This window comes from Phyllostomus discolor, chromosome 1 (assembly GCF_004126475.2).
Source record: "Phyllostomus discolor isolate MPI-MPIP mPhyDis1 chromosome 1, mPhyDis1.pri.v3, whole genome shotgun sequence".
Classification (NCBI taxonomy): domain Eukaryota; kingdom Metazoa; phylum Chordata; class Mammalia; order Chiroptera; family Phyllostomidae; genus Phyllostomus; species Phyllostomus discolor.
In genome coordinates, this window is record NC_040903.2 from 56282704 (window position 1) to 56303649 (window position 20946).

The 20946-nt window shown below is 38.7% G+C and overlaps 2 protein-coding genes across 4 annotated transcripts in view; one reads left to right on the forward strand and one right to left on the reverse strand.

The window, feature by feature from the left end:
• Positions 1-14081, reverse strand: part of WAC (WW domain containing adaptor with coiled-coil) — a 93146-nt gene extending 79065 nt beyond the window's left edge. Inside the window, exons 1-3 of one of the 3 annotated variants that reach the window (XM_028507023.2) lie at positions 13961-14081; positions 12988-13024; positions 11287-11500 (exon numbers count right to left, since the gene is read on the reverse strand). In XM_028507023.2, the coding sequence (XP_028362824.1) occupies positions 11287-11425 (139 nt within the window). In that variant the 5' untranslated portion in view covers positions 11426-11500; positions 12988-13024; positions 13961-14081. Of the gene's footprint in view, positions 1-11286; positions 11501-12987; positions 13025-13221; positions 13240-13960 lie in introns of those variants that run through there. The other 2 variants (XM_028507020.2, XM_028507019.2) reach the window with 2 other exon arrangements.
• LOC118502213 (translation initiation factor IF-2-like) lies at positions 13290-20489 on the forward strand. The gene is made up of 2 exons (XM_036033817.1): positions 13290-14546; positions 19179-20489. The coding sequence occupies exons 1-2, from the start codon at positions 13290-13292 to the stop codon at positions 19197-19199; spliced, it is 1278 nt and encodes a 425-aa protein (XP_035889710.1). The 3' UTR covers positions 19200-20489.
• The last annotated feature ends 457 nt before the right edge of the window (positions 20490-20946 follow it).

Below are 20946 nucleotides of genomic sequence, written 5' to 3' on the forward strand. Positions count from 1 at the left end.
ATGGATTTAAGAGAATTTGAGAAAAAATGATGTAGAAAAGGAGCAGTCAAAATTAGTAAAAAAAGACTAGAGTTTAAAATGTTATTTTATTTTTCAAATTACACATAAGACTTTATGGGATTATAATAAAGTAACTAATACTAGTCTAACAGTCATGGCCACCTAAGGGATTTTTAATGTGTTGGAATCAACATACCAATTGAGTACTTTTTTTTTAAGTTTATAATTAAAAGTTTATATAGTTTCTTGAAAGTCTGAGTTATTTGCTCCCTTCATAAACAGTACAAAAGCAACCTCAGTGCAACCAATTTAGGAATGCTAGAATAGTAAGTAATCAACTTTCAATTGAAGCCAATTAATTCTCTGAAGGAGACCACTCACCTATTTCTCACATGTAAGAGATATATTAAATGGCATGTAAGACATTAATTTAGCATTATGGAACACCTGCATTTATATGACAGGCCCTGATATAATAAAAAGTAAAACTGTCTTCAAAGAGCTTACAGTAGAGCAGTCAAAACACTTAAGTAAAAAGTCACAATTCACTGTAAAAGAGGTGTGCCAGAAATAGGTTCAAAGAAGTCTTCACACAATAAAGAACTGGGATCTTAAAAGATTAAGAGGTTTGTCCCCACCCCCCAAAAGGTAGGACAATAGTGGGGAAAGGACAGTTTTGGCTGTGAAAAATCAAAGGGACAACAGCACTTGATGCTCTAAGACTGGCTAAGTGGTTTTACATGAATGCAGTATAGGGAGAGAAGAAAGTAGTTGAGGAAAGAGTTGTTGAGACTTCTTGGCAATGGTGACTCAGAGATTTTAAATTATTCAAATTTTCAAGCTATATTTACAAGCAGAAATCTATTCTGAGATGCTCACTTTCTGGCATGAGTATAATACTGTTTTCATTTCAGTGTCTTCTATGTACATGAAACAGGAAAATTTCCCAGATTAAGTACACGAAGAAGTAGAGGAAAATCCATATAATATCTGAACAATTACTTTGCCACTAGAACATAATGAAGACCTATATAATTCAGGCTTTAAGGGTTAATGAAGGAAATAATGTTTAAATTTGTAGTCTGAAACTCAGCAATGCATAAAGAATGAGACAATAGAGCTATTAAAAGGATACTGCAATAGTTAAAAGCCATGAGGTCTAGAATTGCCCCTAAACACAGGAGAAAAGAAAAACAGTTAAGGATAACTTCTCAAGTAGTACAAGGGCAGGAAACAGATTTTAGGAAACTGCTTATGGACCATCATATGAAACATGTCTAGTAACAAAAACAAAAAACAAACAAAAAAGTGTGGGAACAAAAATCAAAGGATAGAGTCTGAAGAATGAAAAGCATCAAGGAGAGAACATAATTACACAAACATATAAAATTAAGGTTAGTTTACAGTTTTACAAAGTAGTGTCTTGTGACTTAACCCTTAATATTCTTTATAATTTAAAGGCACCTCAATAAATGAGACATATATCTGTACATACAGTATTAAACACAAAGGCTTTAAAACCCTGATAAAGAGCCATTAAGATAGCAGGAACAGCCCTGGCTGGCGTAGCTCAGTGGATTGAGCGCAGGCTGGGAACCAAAGTGTCACAGGTTCGATTCCCAGCCAGGGTACATGCCTGGGTTGCAGGCCATAACCCTCAGCAACCGCACATTGATGTTTCTCTCTCCCTCTCTCTATCTCCCTCCCTTCCCTCTCTAAAAAAAATAAATAAATAAAATTAAAAAAAAAAAAAAAGATAGCAGGAACAGAAACTTGACCAAATCATCACAGTAAAGGCTGCAGGAAGTCAAGAAAACTGCTTCTAACAGCCTATCATTCTGTGATCCAACTTCCCTAAGTTTTTCCTTATTACAATGAATGTCTTCATGATCCATCAACACACTTTTACAAATTTGGAAGAGTCCACAAAATTTTTCATCACAATTCAAGTGTTAAATGCAAAATACTTTATTGTAATCCCCTCCTCATCCAAGCCAAAATATTCTCAAGTAACCTATTTTACTAGCATTGCTTTTTGGCCAATAGAAAGTGAACCTAATATCCTGTTTTACTAGCATTGCTTTTTGGCTAATAGACTACTCCTGTGAGTACAAACAGGTCAGAACTTTCCGGTAGATGCCAATATTTGACATGCTACTGTGATGTACTGTCACACAATTCAGAGGTAATCAAAGATTAAACCAAAAGATTAGTACTATATAAATATAGCAACCACCCTAATCACAAATTTCTTTTAAAATGCAATTGCTCCTAAGGCTCATTTCAAAAAAACTGCTAACACCTGATGTCAGTCTGAGTATAACAATTCAGGTGAAAGCTATTTCTCAAACAGACAAAAAAGCTAAATGAAGTTCACCACTTAACTGTCTCAGGATAGCATGATGGCACAGGGACTGGGGGTGCCGGGTGGGGGAGGGGAGAATATGGAGTGCCAAAGACTTTTATCAATAGCCATGGCTCCAGATACTACCCCAACATATCTTATTGACCTGTCCAGTTGCTAATATGCTTAGAACCTTCTCTGTCTGGCATTAGTTCTACTCTGGATGTCCATACCACAAGACACCAAGTTAGCTGTTTAATGCTTCATTTAACTTTCTTTCCTTGATGTCCAATTCAGAGTTCCTCCTTTTCCTGTGTGGATTCTCCATAGATCTGTAGTTTAGAAATATCTAAATTAAACTAGTGTTTATTTAAAAGTTCAGTTTTCTAGCCTCTATCCCCCACTGCTCTGATTCAAGGTATTAAGTTGGACACTCGTAGCTTTAACAGCATCTCAGGTGATTCTAATAAGCTGCCAAATTTTAAGAAATTAAGCTAAATATGTATTTTGTTTTTTAAACCCTTACATCTATCCTAAAAATCCCTCCACTGCCAAGTGCTGGTAAGAGCAGGTACTAAATTAGACTTGCCCTGTGGTCCCTTTCATGTAGTTTTCACTTGCCCAACTACCGGTATTTTCCTTTCTAACTCTACAGGAAAAAGGAAGCAGGGGCTTGAAACCTAGAACTGCTGACCTGACACTAGCTCTTCATTAATCGCAGAAATAAGAGTAAGCCTAGTAATTTACGGTGTCACAGTCCAAGCACTTAGCTAAGTGTTTTGTAAGTCTTTTACATACACAATTTCATTTAACCCCACAACAATCTTGGGGAAGTGGACACACAAACTCAAGATAAATGTCTGAGGTCACCTAGCCACAAGTACCAGACCCAGAATTTAAACACAAATCTAACTGAAAGAAGATTTCAGCAATCAGTTACACCTAAGAGGTAAGGTAAGGTTTATTGGTTTGGCCAAAAAGTTCCTTTTGTTTTTTTCTGTATGATGGCTCTAGTAGTACTTAGTTGTCTTTAACTTCATTCAAAACAATTTTGTTAGACTGTATTGTGACAGCGGTCATATCAGCATGCATTTATAAAAAACTCACCAAAATTGGTGAATTTTGTGCAGCCATTTTAATATTGAAGATAGAAGATAAGCAACATTTTTGGCGCCCTATATTTCAAGAAAGGTAAAATCTCAACTGAAACACAAAAAAAGATTTGTGCAGTGTATGGAGGAGTTGCTGTGACTGATCAAACATGTCAGAAGTGGTTTGCAAAGTTTCTTGGTACTACAGACATTCTGGCCAAAAATTCTTTGCTGTGAGGCTGCCTTAAGCATTGGAAGATGCTTAGCAGCACACCCCTGTCTTCTACCTACTTCTTAGAAGCCAATAGCAGGAGATAACCAACATACTCAAAATATCCAAATCAATGAAGTTAGTGGTGAGCCCTGGCTGGTGCAGCTCAGTGGATTGAGCGCGGGCTGTGAACCAAAGTGTCACAGGTTCGATTCCCAGTCAGGGTACATGCCTGGGTTGCAGGCCATGACCCCGAGCAACCATACACTGATGTTTCTCTCCCTCCCTCCCTTCCTCCCTCTCTCCCTCCCTCCCCCCTCCCCTCCCTCTCTAAAAATAAATAAAATCTTAAAAAAAAAAGAAACAAACTTAAAAAAATAAAGTTAGTGGTGAAAATGAAAAATGTGTATTTTATTTTAGGAAGAAACTAAATGGACTTTTTTGGCTAACCCAATAATATTCTATTAAAAAGTACTCATAGTTGACCCTTTCAAACTGATATTAACACTGTCTGTTGAGTCCACTATGCAAATATTAAGTACAAGCCACAAAAAAATAAAGGAATGATACAATATGAAAGCATTTCAATAAAAATTCTAGGCAGGCTATTTATACAATCCTCCTGATATTTTGTGGCATAAGAATGTGTTCTATGAAAACTACTGATTAAACTCCAAAATTACAGTACTTGAGAGAATATTGTTTTTCCCCTCGCTGCCATTTCCTAATTTTTCTATAATAAATGTGTATTAACAGAAGAATTGTAGTACAAGAAGCACTATGTACAAGCATACCTCATTTTATTGTACTTTCCAGAAGTTGCTTTAAAAAAAAAAAAAAGACAAATCAAAGGCCAGGTCCTCCTCCAGCAAATACTCAAAGTATGCCTATAGTTTAAGAAACTATTAACTCCACCCCTGCCTTACATAAACATTACATAAACATGGTATTTCAAAAATAAAGCATATAAAATTTTTTCTTTAGAGAAACAGGAATGTGTGTAAAAGCTAGACAGAACAACAAACAAGGTGATATTTTCCAGAACTGTGCTGTCCAATTCAATAGCCACTGACTACACGTGGCAAGTAGGCACATGAAATGTGGCCAGTATGAACTAAAATGTGATTTAAGTGTAAAATACTGGATTTCAAAGACCTTGCAGAACAAAAGGGCCATAGAGAAACCTATTTTCTTAATATCAAGTACATGCTGAATATTTTAGATGTATTGTTACTTGAAATATACTAAAACGCACTTCACTTCACTATTACTTCAACATTGCTACTAGAAAACCACACGTAATTATACTTCCACTCAACCTTGCTCCGGAACCTTGTCACTCACATGCAGCCAGTAACACAGGCACCATTTGGGATCTTGTTTAAAAAAGAGCCCTGGGCCCCAACTCAGAACTGCTGAACTAGAATGTGAATTTTAGCAAGATCTCCAGGTGATCATATAGAAATGGTCAAATATGAAAACCAGTGTTCCAGGAAACTGCAATAATTTCTCCTAAATCGTGACAACCCCAATATTCTTTTGTCTACCCACATACTAAACTATTACAAGCTGTCACATAGTATTCTAGGCAATAGTGATACATGAGGATAAAATCATTAACAAAACAAATGCACACTCTGTTCTCAGAGAACTTGTATTCCCAAGACAAGCAAACACAAACAAAAATACAGGCAGTTCTGCTATCATGCTTGTTCTCAAAACAAATTTGTTTGAGTGCCACTGATACACCAAAAAACTATCTGAGCACAACGAATTCTCCACTTATGAATGATTTCACCTGTGAGAAATACTACCTGTACCCAGCTGAACAACATTACACAGAGATTCACAAAGACACACACCTCAAACATCTGCCAGCTACCTCTCAGTTCACTCTGTAAGTTGTCATACCCATCACAATTGGTGTTACAACTTTCAGAGGGTTATTTCAGATAACCCTCCTTCCATCACTTAAAATAACAAGCTTCAATCCTTCTACAAACCTATATTACAGGTCTTTGTCGAGGTACAGTTATATGCATTATACTGTTCATGTACTCATTAACCATTTAATGTTATACAATTTTGTTATTTTTTTAACATGTCACTGACGATTTTGAATATTGTTCCCCCTGTTAAACACATTTCCCCCATAAATACCAGACATGTGGTTACTCAGGGTCTTTTATAGGTCTTGGTAAGTAACAATCACTGGAGGGCTCTGAATATGAGTGATGTGAGCTGACTGTCAGTTTAACTAGGTACTGCATGGGAAAATAATTGTGTGAAACAAAAAGGATGCAGGGACACTGTTCAGGAGGCTCTTACAGAGTCCTGGTAAAGAGAAGGTGGTAGCCAGGTCTACAGTGGTTGTATTTTAAGTAATGACAAGTAGTTATACTTGGGAGTATAATTTGAAGGTGGAGATAAGGTATTAGGTATAGCAAAGAAACTCACTTTCCAATTTTCAACAACAGGCTGGATACTTTAAATTGGATTATACTTTCATCAGTGAAACAGGAATAATCTGATCAACCTATTTCAAAGGGTTGTATGGAATCAGATGAGAAACAATGTAAAACCTTTAAAAATTACGAAATATCACATAAATCATAAAAAGAAAGCCAACTCTTCATAGATTATATTTTCAAGCCCCCAATAATTGCTTCTGAGCTGACAAATAGTACCTCCAGTGCTTGGTATAAAGTTCCCAAAACAGAATCCAGTTACGGATACAGTCCCAGTTATAGAATCCCTATAAAGATGCCCCAGCTCATTGCTATCTTTGCTGTTTCCATCATCCTAACAAAATGATACACTGCATACCCCAAAACCATTATGCACAACAGAGTAATACAAACAGGTATTTTATTGAGACAATCTAGAATAAATTTTCTGAGTTATAGGTAAAAAATCCTAAGTATATTACACCAAGAACTTTAAATATTAACATATCTTGCACAACTAAAAAACAGTTCAATGAAGACTGCCTTAAAAATCAAAGTAAACCATTCCAAAATATTCTGATTGTGAAATCCGATGCAAACATATCTGCCTAGTTTACTATCTTCCTATAAAGCATCAATCAATAAAAATAGGTAACATTTATCTCTGATCTTTAGAAAAATACTTCACATTTGTCAATGGTCTTAAAATCCAAATTTTAGTAAATTTTAGAGTCTATAAAATTTTCAAGTTGCTTTCAAAACGTGTTTCGAAATGTGATAGCTTAATGGCTTCTTGCTAGTAAAAATTTTGCCAAGTTTTCACATTAAAACTAAAAGTAAAATCTTGACACATAACTTAAGCCTACAACTACACACATACAATGGGTCAATCAATGTCAATGCCCTGGCTTCCATATGTACCATAATTAGGTAAAATGTAACCACTGGAGGAAGTCGGGTGAAAGCATTAAATAGCATCCAAGCAAAATCACCTTTAGACTAATTGTGCTACAGTAAACACCCACCAAATAAGCTTTGAACATGCCTAATGTTTCACCTCTGACAGCACATGCAATTTATCAGATGGAACTGACTTAACTGTCACTATTTGTTCGATTTTACCTAAGGAAAATTTCCCTTATTTGTAAAACTGTAAAGCAGGGATATTATGTGTTCTATCTACCTTCCAAGATCAAAATGAGGATCAAATGACACTTTTATTTTTAGAGACAGCAGGGAAGGGAGGGAGAAAGAAAGAGAGAGAAACATCGATGTGTTGATGGTTGCCTCTCTCACACCCTCAACTGAGGACCTGGCCTGTAACCCAGGCATGTGCACACTGACTGGGAATCAAACTGGCAACCTTGCAATTCACACAGCAGGGCTCAGTCCACTGAGCTACACCTGTCAGGGCAAGACTTCGTTTTCACAGCATGCTCTAAAATTACAAATGCAGAGCATACTTCATTTTATTCAAAACCTAGTTATTAGAATAACCAACCATAAGATCACATTGTACAAGTACCACAGCCTATTACCCAACGTGAAGAGATTCAAACATTACTAAATTATATTTAAAAAGCTATTAAGAACAGCAATTATCCCCAATAGTCCCACTGAACAAGACACAGTAATCTTTGTTTGAAATTGGATGAAAATATATTTCCAAATTTCTCCAGATATGGCTGACAAAATGAGATAAAAACTTCACTGTGTAGTTAAAAACTTTAAAATCTTTAGTAATGTTTACCAAACTACCAAATGCAATTTCCTTCAACTCAAAAGATATCTGAATGCTAACTAAAAGCAACACAAATTCACTAACATCCCAAGAGTATTTTTCAATTAACCAATTGAGCTAAACTATCTCTCCTACAAAGATGTTTCCAAAAAGTACTCAAATATGTATTTTAAGTTTATTACAGTTAATGCTGAGAAGAAAAATTAAAAAAATTAAACAAGCCTCAAGAGGCTGATGTTTTGTGGAACAGCTTTATAATCTTGCTGTAATGACACCCTTCATTCCCAAACTCATTTATACTATCATCATTTCTTTTTCTGTATTTTTTTCAGTCCATCATCATGCTTAAAGTTACTAGATAAAAAGAGCCAGTCCTTGAAAACAAACACATATTTAAATCAAATGGAAAAAGTTCTATAATTCAATAAAAGTACAAATTCCACCTGTATTGTATGTTCACTCTTCTGAGGTTTGGATGTCAGCTGCACCTTTAAAAACCTGTCTCAGCTATAAGAAAACAAATCTAATAATTGTGCCTTAAGATTCTTGCTTTTGGTTATCTTTAAGCAAAAGATTGTATGATTTGCAGATAGATCACAAAATATGTAAAAACTTATTTCCCCTTAATTTACAACAGATAATCTAATACATTCCCTTTAACAAATCCTAAGGGATAAAATCTCTAAATCTTTTACCTGCCTACTATGTTGCACTAAGTCTTTAAAGATTTCTAGTAGTGACACAATCCTCAATCTCTGCTTTCTTTTTACTGTATACCTTAATATCCTTTTCATGCATTACTTCTAAATTATCACAGTTCAAAGAAATTTAAGGTGCCATGAAAGAAATCTAGTAATTACTGAAAAACAACACCTCTTACAAGTTCTACATTTAACTTGCTTTGTAAAATTCAAGTTACAAATCACAGCACATAGGTTCTTACATTAATATTTACTAACATCATCAGATTTTTTAAAGCTCCTAAAATTAAAAAAAAATTTGAAATTAGTTCAAAAAACAAAATAATAACCTGTTCTTACATTGTTACTTACACATGCTGAGAGCAGATAATCCAACTCACCTGCATTTGACTTTGGATAATGTCTTTGACTTTATATATGAGTATTTATATATATTTGTATTCATATTTAAAGATAAAAACCTAACAAAATACAAATACCTACAATAAAAATTATGCACATGCACTTTTAAAACTTAGATTCAAACATGTTGGCACTGAAAAAAAATCTAAAGTCAAAGTACAATGACTAAATATATCAGTATTAAATGAGGGAAGAATCACCACTTTACATCTTTAAAAGACAGAATTTACATCAAAGATGCACTCTGAACTCCAGAATGGAGACCTCCTATTTTATGGTAGTCATCATTCCTACTAAGTGTAAAGGAATTTGGCAACCAGGACTAGTAGGGATTGTACTAATAGTAGTAAAGTTACAGTATTAATTAACAGGCTCCACAGTAAAACAGACAAGTGGCTAAAAAGCAAGTTAAAAGGTGAGGCCTAACTCTCCCAATGACTAGATCAGAAAAATAAGAAGTTTCTTACAAATGGAGCTAAGGAAACATCAACAAGCAAATGCAAATGAAAAGGAAACTAAAACCCAACAAGAAGTATCTGGAGTTCACACAGAAGTAAAATTAAAAGTCAAAATAAAGAAAATAGGAGTCAAGAAAAAGTCATCTACACCACTAACTCTTGAAAGTCAAAGCCTTTAATAATTTCAAGTGCAGTATCACATCTTATCTTTACTTCCAGGAATACCACCCCATTGCTGGCACACAGTGGATGCCCCATGGTTATTGAATAAATAAGCAACAGAATGTTCTTGGGATTATTTCACCTGTAAAAGAATTTACCAGGCACAATTCATCATAAATGTACATCAAGTTCCCTAGAGCACCCAAACTGATTTCTTCCTGAATTTGAGAATAGATGATACATTAACCAGGTCATAATCACTAAGAGAACCTAAGATATTTATCTGTAAGGAGATGAAGTATCACATTAAATTTTGTCACAATTAGCAAATTTTAAACATAAAGCACAGTACGGTACAAACAGCATATGCCAAGAACTAAAATTTGAAATGAAAACCGCTATAGAAGAGTGACTGAAAACAGTATCATCTCAAACTATACAAAACACTATGGAAAATTTACCCACAAAACTGAAAATACTAATAGTTTAGGTAATTTTACCATCGAAGAACTTTTAGTACTTTAATAACCAAACCTACATTCTGTTACTTGCAAATAAAAATATGGTTTATCTACGTAAGTAGCACAAAGCTATAGCTACAGTCAACAGAATTATACTTTCTATTCATCTCAAGGAAATCTCCTATTAATTTCCTCAACCCAATTAATTATGTACAGAGAAGACCACTGTTTCTCAGTATTTGATCACACTGATTTCTATTTTAGGAAGAAACAAAAAAAAAAAACAAAAAAAGAGAGAGAACCAGAAGATACAGAATATTTTTTAAACATGAAGAAAGTATTAAGAAGATATTTGATGATCAGAGACAGAAAGCCACATGGTACTCTGTTGAGTTTCTTTAGAAGCTTACAAAAGCACAATCAATATTGTAGTTATCTCAACCATATTTTCTATTAAGTGATACAAGATCTTACAGTGGGGAAAAATATAGATGTCTTAATCTTAGTGAAATTGCTTTGTTCCTCAATGCATGCTTTAGACAGTATCTGATATTTGGTGAATTGGGGAAAATTAAGTCTGAAAACAATTACTGAGTTTATTTTTTTCTCAACATCCTACCTCAGAGAGCTGGAGCCAAGGTAGTAACTGAAGGGTACCAACATTATACAATAGAAATGAAGCTAATTATAAAAAAGTTGAATATCTGAATAAACACAATATAGCAGACACATTAGGAAGACCCAGGAAAATATGGAAAACAATATTTTAAATGTTTACAACAAAAAGCTAAAAAAAATTTTCAGAATCGCAATTATTTCTTTAACCAGTGAACTGTCTCCAAACACGAAATGTTTTAAATTCGTAATTTATCATTAGAAAACACCTTTGAGGCCCTTAAAAAACAGATTCAATAAGCACCTCAAAATTAACTAAGCCAAATAAAATAAAATCTTTACTTGGAAGGTAAAAATTCCTTTCTTGGGAAAACGTCCTGAAATTCTCTCACCAAAGCATTTGGCAGACTATATTCAACATGCATTCTCCTATGGGATACCCTGTTGGGAGTCCCTTTTTAGATGCTTGAGTCAGCAATCTTATTTCTACAGTAACTTTTTCAAAAATCAAATAAATTGATAGAAATTAAAAATTTTCATAACACTGCCATATGGTTATTATTGCCACCTATTATTTTACACAGAGCAATTGTTAAAAAAAAAAAATATATATATATATATATATATGAAAGTTGCAACAAAAAGCTACTCACCACCATCCCTCTCTCTAACTCTGTGAATATGCACATTTTTGGCCTTACTGTGACCTGTGCTGTCACTGTATTTGTTCTCAGGACTATCAGATCTCCGCAACATTTTATTTGGTGGTGAAGGATCTGCGGCGTCTCGCATTTTTTCATGTCTGTGATCACCACTACTGGGGTGACTCTTCGATGAATACTTAAGTGCCTGTAAAACATCACCCCCCCAAAAAAACAGAGAAAAAATTTAAACTTTAAACGTAACTTCCTAAATTCATTTTATCATAAAATTTGCTGTTTTAACATCATTAAATTTTATGAATTTATATCGGTAAAATTAAAATTTCCATTTCAATTTGTGACTTAAGTTATTCAGACAAGACCTAAATGCCTAATTTATCATAAGGCTCCTCATACAAATTATACCGTATGTTTAAAAAAAAAAAAAAAAAAAACTCCAGTTCATAAAGTACCTTGTACATAACATGAAATCAAACACCTCGGTACATTTATTCCTCTATAAATTTTTCTGGGAATTAAAAAGCTTAATCTAAAGAAAAGCAGGAACTGAGTTCTATTGTCATCTATTTCTGCTCTACAGCTGATGCAAAGACTCAAGTAAATTGAGCTTAAGCCTGTTTCTGAAAACCTACAAAAAAAAGAAAGCATCAGTTTCTCCCATTCTAACTAAAAAAAAATAGCATTTCAAACCTACCTTACCTACTCTGACAGGTGTGGGAAATCAAGGTATAAGAAAACCTAATGAAATTTAATGCAGAGTCTTCACAATAGTGCTTAAATTTTATCCTTACACATATTTAAAACAACCATGATACAATGTAATTATGTTTTAGAAGGGCAGATTCAACTGAGTTTAATCTTTGATATCCAAATGTAATGAACAATGGTTTACACATCAGAGGACATAAGGTTTTTAAGTTGAGCTTTAACTCATGCCAACCAGTTACAGAACTATCAGCTTAGAAACCTACTCTCTTATGACTGCAATGATTAGATGTAAAAATATATACTTCTAGAGCCATCTAATAGTTAACAAACCTTTAGAGATTCCCCCCAAAACAGGTGCCACCTGTATAATTTTTTAAAACTTTACATGCAGCAACTGCAAAAACAAAAAGGGACCTAACTAGAACCATCAACATCAGAATGAGTTATCCAAGTATCCAAAGACCTTAATTCCTACAGAGCGAAAAGCACCATCTCTCACTAGTAAGGCAATTATTTGCCCCCAGAACAACTAAATTGAGACGGGATAGTGGTTTGCAACACACTTAAGAGTTGCATTATCAATTAGTTGTTTCTTTCCATACCTTACATCTAATTTTAAGATCTTAACGTTAACTTTTACTTCCCAATAAAATACAACATAGAAACCTATCACTCCATCGATTCTTTCACGCCCAAATAATCGAATCAAGTCCTTTCTGGCTGAGAATGACTTTTTCCTTAAAAAAAAAAAAACAAAAAACCTGAACTTCCTCCACTTTGCTGTCAAAGTAAGTAACTAAACCTTTTTGGGGAATGCTAGTGGACTCAAACAGAGCATTTTAAGGGGACCGGCACTGCTACTTAAGGATTTGTTGCACCGAAAGGCCTGTAGCGACATCTGAAGCCTGCGCTCGAGTACTAGGTCCTTCCTCCCTTCCCCCTCCGTCCCCGCATCTACCCCTCCACCCCGGCATCGCCTGGTACCTGGTAAGGCTGCGAGTCCCCCCTCCGGTCGTGACAGCTGAAAAACAGGAAGAGAGACGGCGACTTGAAACATCTCGAGGGAAAGGAAGAAAACGCCCCCCCCAGCGCCCCTCCCCACGGGAGACCCACCAAACGAGACGGCAGAGAGCCCGCACACGCACACTCGCCGCTTTTAAAGGCGGTTTGACGAGGGCGAAACACCGCGAAATGGCCCTGCGCTCCTTCCACACTCACTCTGGCCTCGCTTGCTCGCGCCACCGCTCCTCCTCCCAGCCCGATCCGGACCAGGGTTAACAACAAAAATGGCGGCTCCGCCAGCAGCCGATAAGGAGGAACAGCCCCCCCCCCTCCGCCGCCGCCACCCCCGCCCGCGCCGCGGCCCAGCCCGAAACGAAAAGCCAATTTACCCATCACTGAGTCTCTGCTGTTTCCTCGCATACATTACCATCAATGCACGACCTGTGAGTGTGTGTCGGGGGAGGGGGGAGAGCAGCCGCGAGGGGCGGGCGAGCGGGCGGGCGGCAGCACCGGCACCACGGTCCGGCGCGCCCTCGGCGACTCTCAGCACCTCCCCGTTACTGGCGCCGGCGCTCCCGGGCCATCTCCCTCCGTCCACACCACGCTCACTCTCAGCCCGGGGAGAGGCGCCACCTACACGGCGGAAGCGGCCAACTGGGGGGGAGGAGGGCAATAAGACGCGTCCTGCTCAGGCCGGCGGAGAGCAACTGCCTTCTCCGCCTTCTCCTCCTTCGCCGCCTCCTGCCCTCCTCTGCCCCAGCCGCCACTTGGCCCTTCTCCTCCGCCAGCCGCCGCCGCCGCCGGTGCCGCCGCTGCCGCTCCACCAACTACATCCGGGCAACTCCGAGGCTGCGGCCTTCGGCAAACCTCGGCAGTTTCCGCCGCGCCCCTCCTCTGCCACCCTGGGCCCTCCTCCCTTTCCGCGCGCAACTCCGGCACGCCGTCTTCGGCAAACCTCGGCTCGCTCCTCTTTTCCTCTTCCTCTTCCTCAGAGGCCTGGCTCAACGCCTCGACACCCGTCAGTTCTTTCCGGTTGCCGCTGCTTTCCTGACGCTCACGCTGGCCACTGCCGTTCCAGTTTAAGGAGACTCCTGCCTGGGGACCAGCTCGAGGCTGGTCCCAGGAGCCCCGGGGTGCGCCGGGAAGGAGCCGCCTTCGGGAGGAGGACGGTGGGGCGCCAGAGAAGCCATCTCGGACTAAATAAGGGAGGCTGGGGCTACTGCGCGTGCGCCGAGGTGGGGGCACAAGAAGGGGGGGGTTGTCCTAGGAGAGCGCTCGGGCTGCAGGCGCCCGCCCCTCCGGGCTGCGGCAGGGTGGTCGCAAACCGTTCGGTAGGCGACGGGCGAACGGTTATCTTGGAGCTTCCTCCGCGAGCTGCGACCGAAGCTGCTGTCAGCGAGGTGGGGAGCGCGCGACTACCCTCTCGGGCCCTTTTCGTGGATCGAAACTGGTCCTGGGCCCCAGCCTCACTCGGGGCGCTTAACGCGCCGCAGTCCTGGGACTGCCAGGGCAGCTTGAAGCTGGCGCGCGGCGGGTTAGAAGTAAGTCTCATTCCCAGAAGCGAGCTTTCGCGATGAGGAGTGACGAATATGAAGGATTTAGGATGAGTGCCTGCGCGGCTGTGGGGTGGACTTGCCAAGCCTGAGCCGGAAGCGCTGCTCGGGCATTGAATTAAAACGTCGATGAGCCTGAGCTTTAGGGGAATGGGAGACTTGGGAAAAGTGTTGAAAAGCCTCATCCTTGTTTAAGACTTTCCACCCCCAGCCGGTCCCAATCCACTTTCTCCTTCTTTTGGAGGTTCGAGATGTGAATGAAAGCATAGGTTGGGTTAAAGGAAACTGCTACAAATTTAATTTTACAGACTACAGGCATAATGGCAACATTGGCTCATAAGGAGGAGGAAAGTCAGTTATACCAAAATATTAAGTTTTATTTGAGGGTGGTGGTGTTCAGGTAATTTTTTTTCCTACTCTTAAACTCCTGCAACAATAATAAAAAGGATGTAATGCACATGAGGTAAATATACAATTATTTCCGTAGAATAAAAAGGCAAAAAAGTAAACAAACCAGAAGAAACAAGACCCTTCCAAAAATCTTATCAAAAACTGATTTATTTGGTAGCCAACAAGTCACATTGTTGTAGGACCTAATGAACACATGGAATGATGTGAGGCAAGGGCTCTGAAATCAAGATTGAAAAAAAAAAGTAACTATATTACTCTGTCACATCCACCAGCCAAATGTTAAGACGATTGCTGTTTAGATGAGGACTAGTAAATCCTACTTAATGCCCACTTAAGCTGTCAGCAACTAAAGAAATAACTGCTAATGACTGAAATAGGGGGGAAAAATGGAGTTTTATGTGTAATTTCCAACACTTTTCAAACAAATACATTGAAGATAGGAAACATCAGATTACAAGGGCACAAAAAGTAGTACACAAATCTTATGCAGAAACTTTGGATACTGGCAGCAGAATGTGTATGTTTGATAATCACACATTTGTGATTGATATATACCGAAATTGATATATACCATTTGATCAAAAGCAGCAAAACTGGGCTGACCTGTGGAGGAAATTATTGCAGGCAATGTACAGTCATTCCTCATTTTGACATTCTGTTTCCAAGTTTGACTACTCACTAAAATGTATTTGTAAAATCAGTAGGGCAGCATTGATGGACATGTGATGTAGAGTGGCAAAAAATTAACTTGCCTGACACACATTCAGATGAGATTAAACAAGGATACACTCAACCTTATTGTTTCACCTCTTCTACTGAAAACAACTGTGCTTTTCACAGTATATATAGTGCCATGTTTTCACATTTTTTATGCTTTTTATTGGTGGTTTTGCCATTTTAAATGCTGCCTGCAGCATAGTGCTAAAGCTGTCTGGTATTTCTAAGCACAGGAAGGCTGTGTGTGCTGTGTCTTTTGGAGAAAACGTGTCCTAGAGAAACTCCCTTCTTGGCCTTGAGTTCAATGATAATAAATCAACAGTATATATTAAATAGGTGTCTAAACAGAAATACATAAAACAAGATTATGTATTGATTGGTTGACAAAAATGTGACCAGAGTCAGGTACCTCACCCTGTTTCCCCTAAGAGTAGCTCAATATTTATTGTGACTTTACAAAATATTACCTCAAATAATGAGAATTGACTGTTTACTAAAGGACATTTAAATGTTACGCCCATTTTTTAAAAGTCATTGCCTACCTTAGATTCCATCATCCATTGGTTTAAATCCTCCTTTGCAAATGCCTCAATTCTTTCCTTCTCTTCCTCCAGTTTCCCTGTCTAACTGCAACCCTGCTCATTTCACTGTGTGCTTGCTTCACAGCAATTAAAGTTGGCTGGAGAAAAACATGGTCATGCTAACTCTGAAGTGAGCTTCTTGTGTTTTCACACCCCCCCCCTCCCGCCAGACTAATTTCCCTTATCCATTTACCTATCCTGTGCTCTTTGGCAGCTGTTTAGCATCTTTCTTCCTGACTATACATGCCCTCTCTTCACTCAGAAGTCATTATCTTGTTTATCTCTCTAGAAAATAGAAAAAATCAGAAATAAGAGTGCCTGCCTCCTCCCACGCCTTGCACCTACCAACTTTCCTGTATCTGAATACACTGCTACACTTCAGCAACTCAAATTTCCTGAGACCAAACTTGCCACTTTTGTCCTGAGTTCCATTTTACTCTTGAAATCGTCTGTTCTTATAAAAAAAATTTTTTTCAATCAACTAGATCACCTCCGTCAACTTGTAAAGGTATTTTAATAATTACCATCCTTAAAAAAAAACAAATTTTGACTTCTATCTCCCTCCAGATGTTACCTTATTGCTATGATCTGCTGTCCTCTACCAAAAAACTTCATTTTCACTGAACCTGCACAAGATCAGCAGTAGCCTCCATGTTCTCAAATCCAATTTTTCTTATTCGGTCTTCATCTCACTTCACCTGTCAGCAGCATTTGAAACAGCTAACGACATACTCTGTTCCTTTTGAAGTGCCTTATCTTGCCTGCCTTGATTCCACTGTATATCTCTCTTGCTTCTCTTCTTAAATGGCTGTTCTATAGTCTCCTTGCTGATTCCTCCTATTTTCCAGTCTCTAAATGAAGTGCCCCCCGATTCAAATCTCACAACTTGTACTGATTCTCCTCTCTCTGTTCTCTTTCCCTAGGCAATCCCATCCAGATCTTTAGCTAAATGAAATCCATATTTGAATCCTCAGTCTACACCTTTATCCTGAACACTGGACTCACAGCTAACTGCCTACTCTACAGTACTGTTTAAATGTCTAACAAGCATTGCACACTTACTATATACAAAACCAAACTTAACCTTCCCCCACCCCCAACCCAGTTCTGATCAGATCTTACCTATTTCATGAAATAGCAGCTCCATTCTTCCAGGTAAGGCTGAAAATATGGGAATCATCCTTGATTCTTTTATACCTCACATTCACTTCATTAGCAAATCCCGTGAACATTATTTCCAAAATATACCCAAAATCTGATGTCTGTTCACTACCTTTATTACATTCATTCCGGTCTAAGTTACTATCTTCCTATACACAGGCCATAGCAAAGGCCTCCTAACTGATCTCCCACTTTTACACTTTTGTAGGGTCCAGGACATTGTGGATAGGGGAGAAACATTCACACAGACTACCAAGTCCTGTGGAGGAAAATGGCGAACGGCTTCGCTCTCGAGGGGAGCAAAAAGCCGAGGCCTCTGCCATGCCAGGCCTTTATTTCTATTCTCAGCACATTAACTGGTGGTCCTCATTAACTATGCACAGGTTCACTTTAGGTGGTTACCTTTTACAGAAAACAAAGGAGCCAATGCCGCTAATCACATCACAGAAGAGGGATATTTGCAAATGAAAAGGGAAAAGTAGTTGAATTGGCTACACTCTTCCTTAGAAGATTTAGCGTGGATTTTAGGAAGTTACTTTGCAGTAAATATTTGCTGCAATTCAGGGTGAGGGAGTTTTTTTAGCTTAAGCAAGACTCAAAGCGGCCTAGGTACATTGCGGGCCTGATTCCTCAAGGGAGAACCTATCAATGGGCGTGGGTGCTATGCATCTCCGAGTGGGAGCTGGGCCCACACCACGCAGAACAGTCTCCTACAATCCCTGGATTGCAACTCTTATCCAATTAACCTTTTTTTCCAAACCCCTTACCTATCCTTTCTTATAAAAAGGTTGACTTGAGATGAAATGTTAAGATGGGTTTTGAGGGTACATAAGCCGCTGTCTTCTCAGATTGTCAGCATCTGAATAAAGTGCCCATAAAGATTCAGTCCTTGTGTCTACTTAATGGGTTTAGTGGTGACAGGCAATGCGAACACCTATTTTTTCAGTTTCATTTTCTGGCAACTTTGATGGGACACCTTCTCAACTCTTCGGTAAGTCTAGGTATTTGTCAGGGAGTCCCATTAGCTATCTGGACTGATGTGCCCCAGGGTACAGATTTGGGTACTCCCTAGCAGCTGCCAAGTGATTTCACTTGGGGACTCCAATTCTCAGCACTCCCTGTTGCCTTCACTTTTGATTGAATTGCTGCACTTTCTGGTTCAGAACTGCAGTCCTGGATTACAATGTAGAACTGGTCATTAGGAATTAGGGTTTGTGTGATATTACAGAGCTCTGGTTGAATTGTAGTCCCAGCTTACAACTTAGAACAGTTGTCAGGAATTAATGTGCCTTGCAGTTTGTGTGATACTTACAGAGCTTTGTCTGGTAGACAAATGGGGTGGTAAGCTTCCATTCTGTGAGCTTTTACAAGAAGATGAAGAGTTTTCCTTGGGACAGCCTACCACCATTTATGCAACCCACCAAGTGTTGAGCCTACTTGAGCAAAAATGAAATTTTTGGCTCACTGCTAGAAGAATGGGAAAGTACCAAGCAATTTAAAACTAAGGCCCTGCCTGGTGTGGCTCAGTGAATTGAGTGCTGGCCTGTGAACCAAAAGGTTACTGGTTCAATTCCTAGTCAGGACATGTGCCTGGGTTGCAGGCCAGGTGTGTCCCATTGGGGGCATGCAAGAGACAACCACTTGCTGTATCTCTCAAATGTGAATGTTTCTCACCCTTTCTGTTTCTCTAAAATAATCTTTAAAAAAAAAACCCAAAACTGTTAAGTTGATCCTGCCTCTCTTATTCCAGAGCCTGACTCAGCCATACTAATACATGACTGTGCTGAAATATACACTTGATTTAAGAGAGAATGTGTATCTGAAAGGAAAGAGGACTACTAACCACCAATAAAAAGGAAATTAAGCTTGCAACAGAAATTTGAAATTATTAGAGGTTATTCAGGTAGGTACCTTTATAGGTGATAGTTATGCACTACCCTGGGCATCATAAAGAGGACACTGAAGTGGCTAAAGGAAACAATCTGGCCAATTGAGCAGTGAAAGAGACTGCTTAAGAAACATTTATAATGCCTTTGGTACATGTTCTAGACTTGTCACAATTTGACCCTGAATATTCAACTGCAGACTTAGAAAAAGCTAAGAGCTGGAATTTTGAACCACCTATACTAAACCATGGCTCACAGGTCCTGGAATTTCTGAAGCCATGTGTACCAGAACAATCCTAAGACAGATCCCTGTCAGAAGAAAGAAAGGAAACAATACCCAGGGCAGTGCCTGTTTGAAGACTGGCAAATAAACTTTACCCAGACACTGAGCATCTTAGGATGGAAATATTTGTTAGTCTTTGTTAATACCTTTTCTGGATGGGTACAGGCCTAGCCTACTAGAACTGAGAAATCCTCGGAGGTAATGAAAGCCCTAATGAAGGAAATAATTACCTGTTTTGGCCTATCTGGCAGCATCCAGAGCAATAATGGACCTGCTTTTGTTTCAGAAATTACACAGAAGGTTAGTAAATTTTTAGGAATCAAGTGGAGACTGCACATAGCATGGAGACATTAGGCTTCAGGGAAGGTAAAGATGATGAATCACAACTTGAAGAAAAATGTAGCCAAATTGTGTCAAGAAATTCATCTCCACTGGGATCAAGTTTTACCTTTTGCTCTGATCAGGATAAGGGTGGCTCCTTGAAGTGTTGTCAATTGAGTCCTTATGAAATGGTGTACAGGCAACCATTTCAGGCAACAATTAGGGTGGGAGACATGTATGTAGATCAAGAAGTGAAGGTAAAGAACCACACACAACATCAAAGTCAGACCTTAGCTGTAATTAATGATTTCACTTGTATTAGAGATCTCTCCCCCATAGGTTCGGTACATTCCTTTGATCCTGGAGATAAGGTGCTACTCAAGACTTGGAAGACAGGATCCCCAAAAAGCCAACTAGAAGAAAAGTGGATTGGAATCTACATCAAACAAACTTTCATGTAGGCATTTGTACCACCTTGGAAAAATAATTGGGGACTTATGATAACCCTAAAGGACAGGAAAGTGTTTTCTTTAAAAAATGCTAATGTAGTCCTGACTGGTGTGGTTCAGTGGGTTGGGCATTGTTCTGCAAACTGAAATGGTCACTGGCTTAATTCCCAGTCAGGGCACATGCCTGGGTGCCGGGAGAGGTCCCCAGTTAGGGATGTGCAAGAGGCAACCCATCAATGTTTCACTCACACATTGATGTTTCCCACTTTCTCCCTCCCTTCCCCTCTCTCTAAAATATAAATATATTTTTTAAAAAGGTAATGTAGCCCCAGCTGGAGAATGCAACAGTTTTCAACTGTACTAAAAACGGTTATAAATGAAGTACAACACCAACACTAACCTACCTTATCATGCCTTTAGTCATGTCAAATTGCCTGCAGAATGGTTTCTTTCTAATAAATGGAAGGACAGTTGTATTCAACAGCAAAATGATTACTTCCATATGATACAAATTTGATAGAAATAAGATAATTACTAACAGGAGAATGGTAGCGTAACTCAAGAGTTAAAGATTTTAGC

What these genes read in the sequence shown, in the direction of transcription:
- LOC118502213 (XM_036033817.1), top strand. Translation starts at nt 13,290, where the DNA reads ATGGCGGCTCCGCCAGCAGCCGATAAGGAGGAACAGCCCCCCCCCCTC. An exon ending in TGGCGCGCGGCGGGTTAGAA is followed by an intron (nt 14,547 to 19,178) that starts GTAAGTCTCATT and finishes CTCTTATTCCAG; the next exon opens with AGCCTGACTCAGCCATACTA.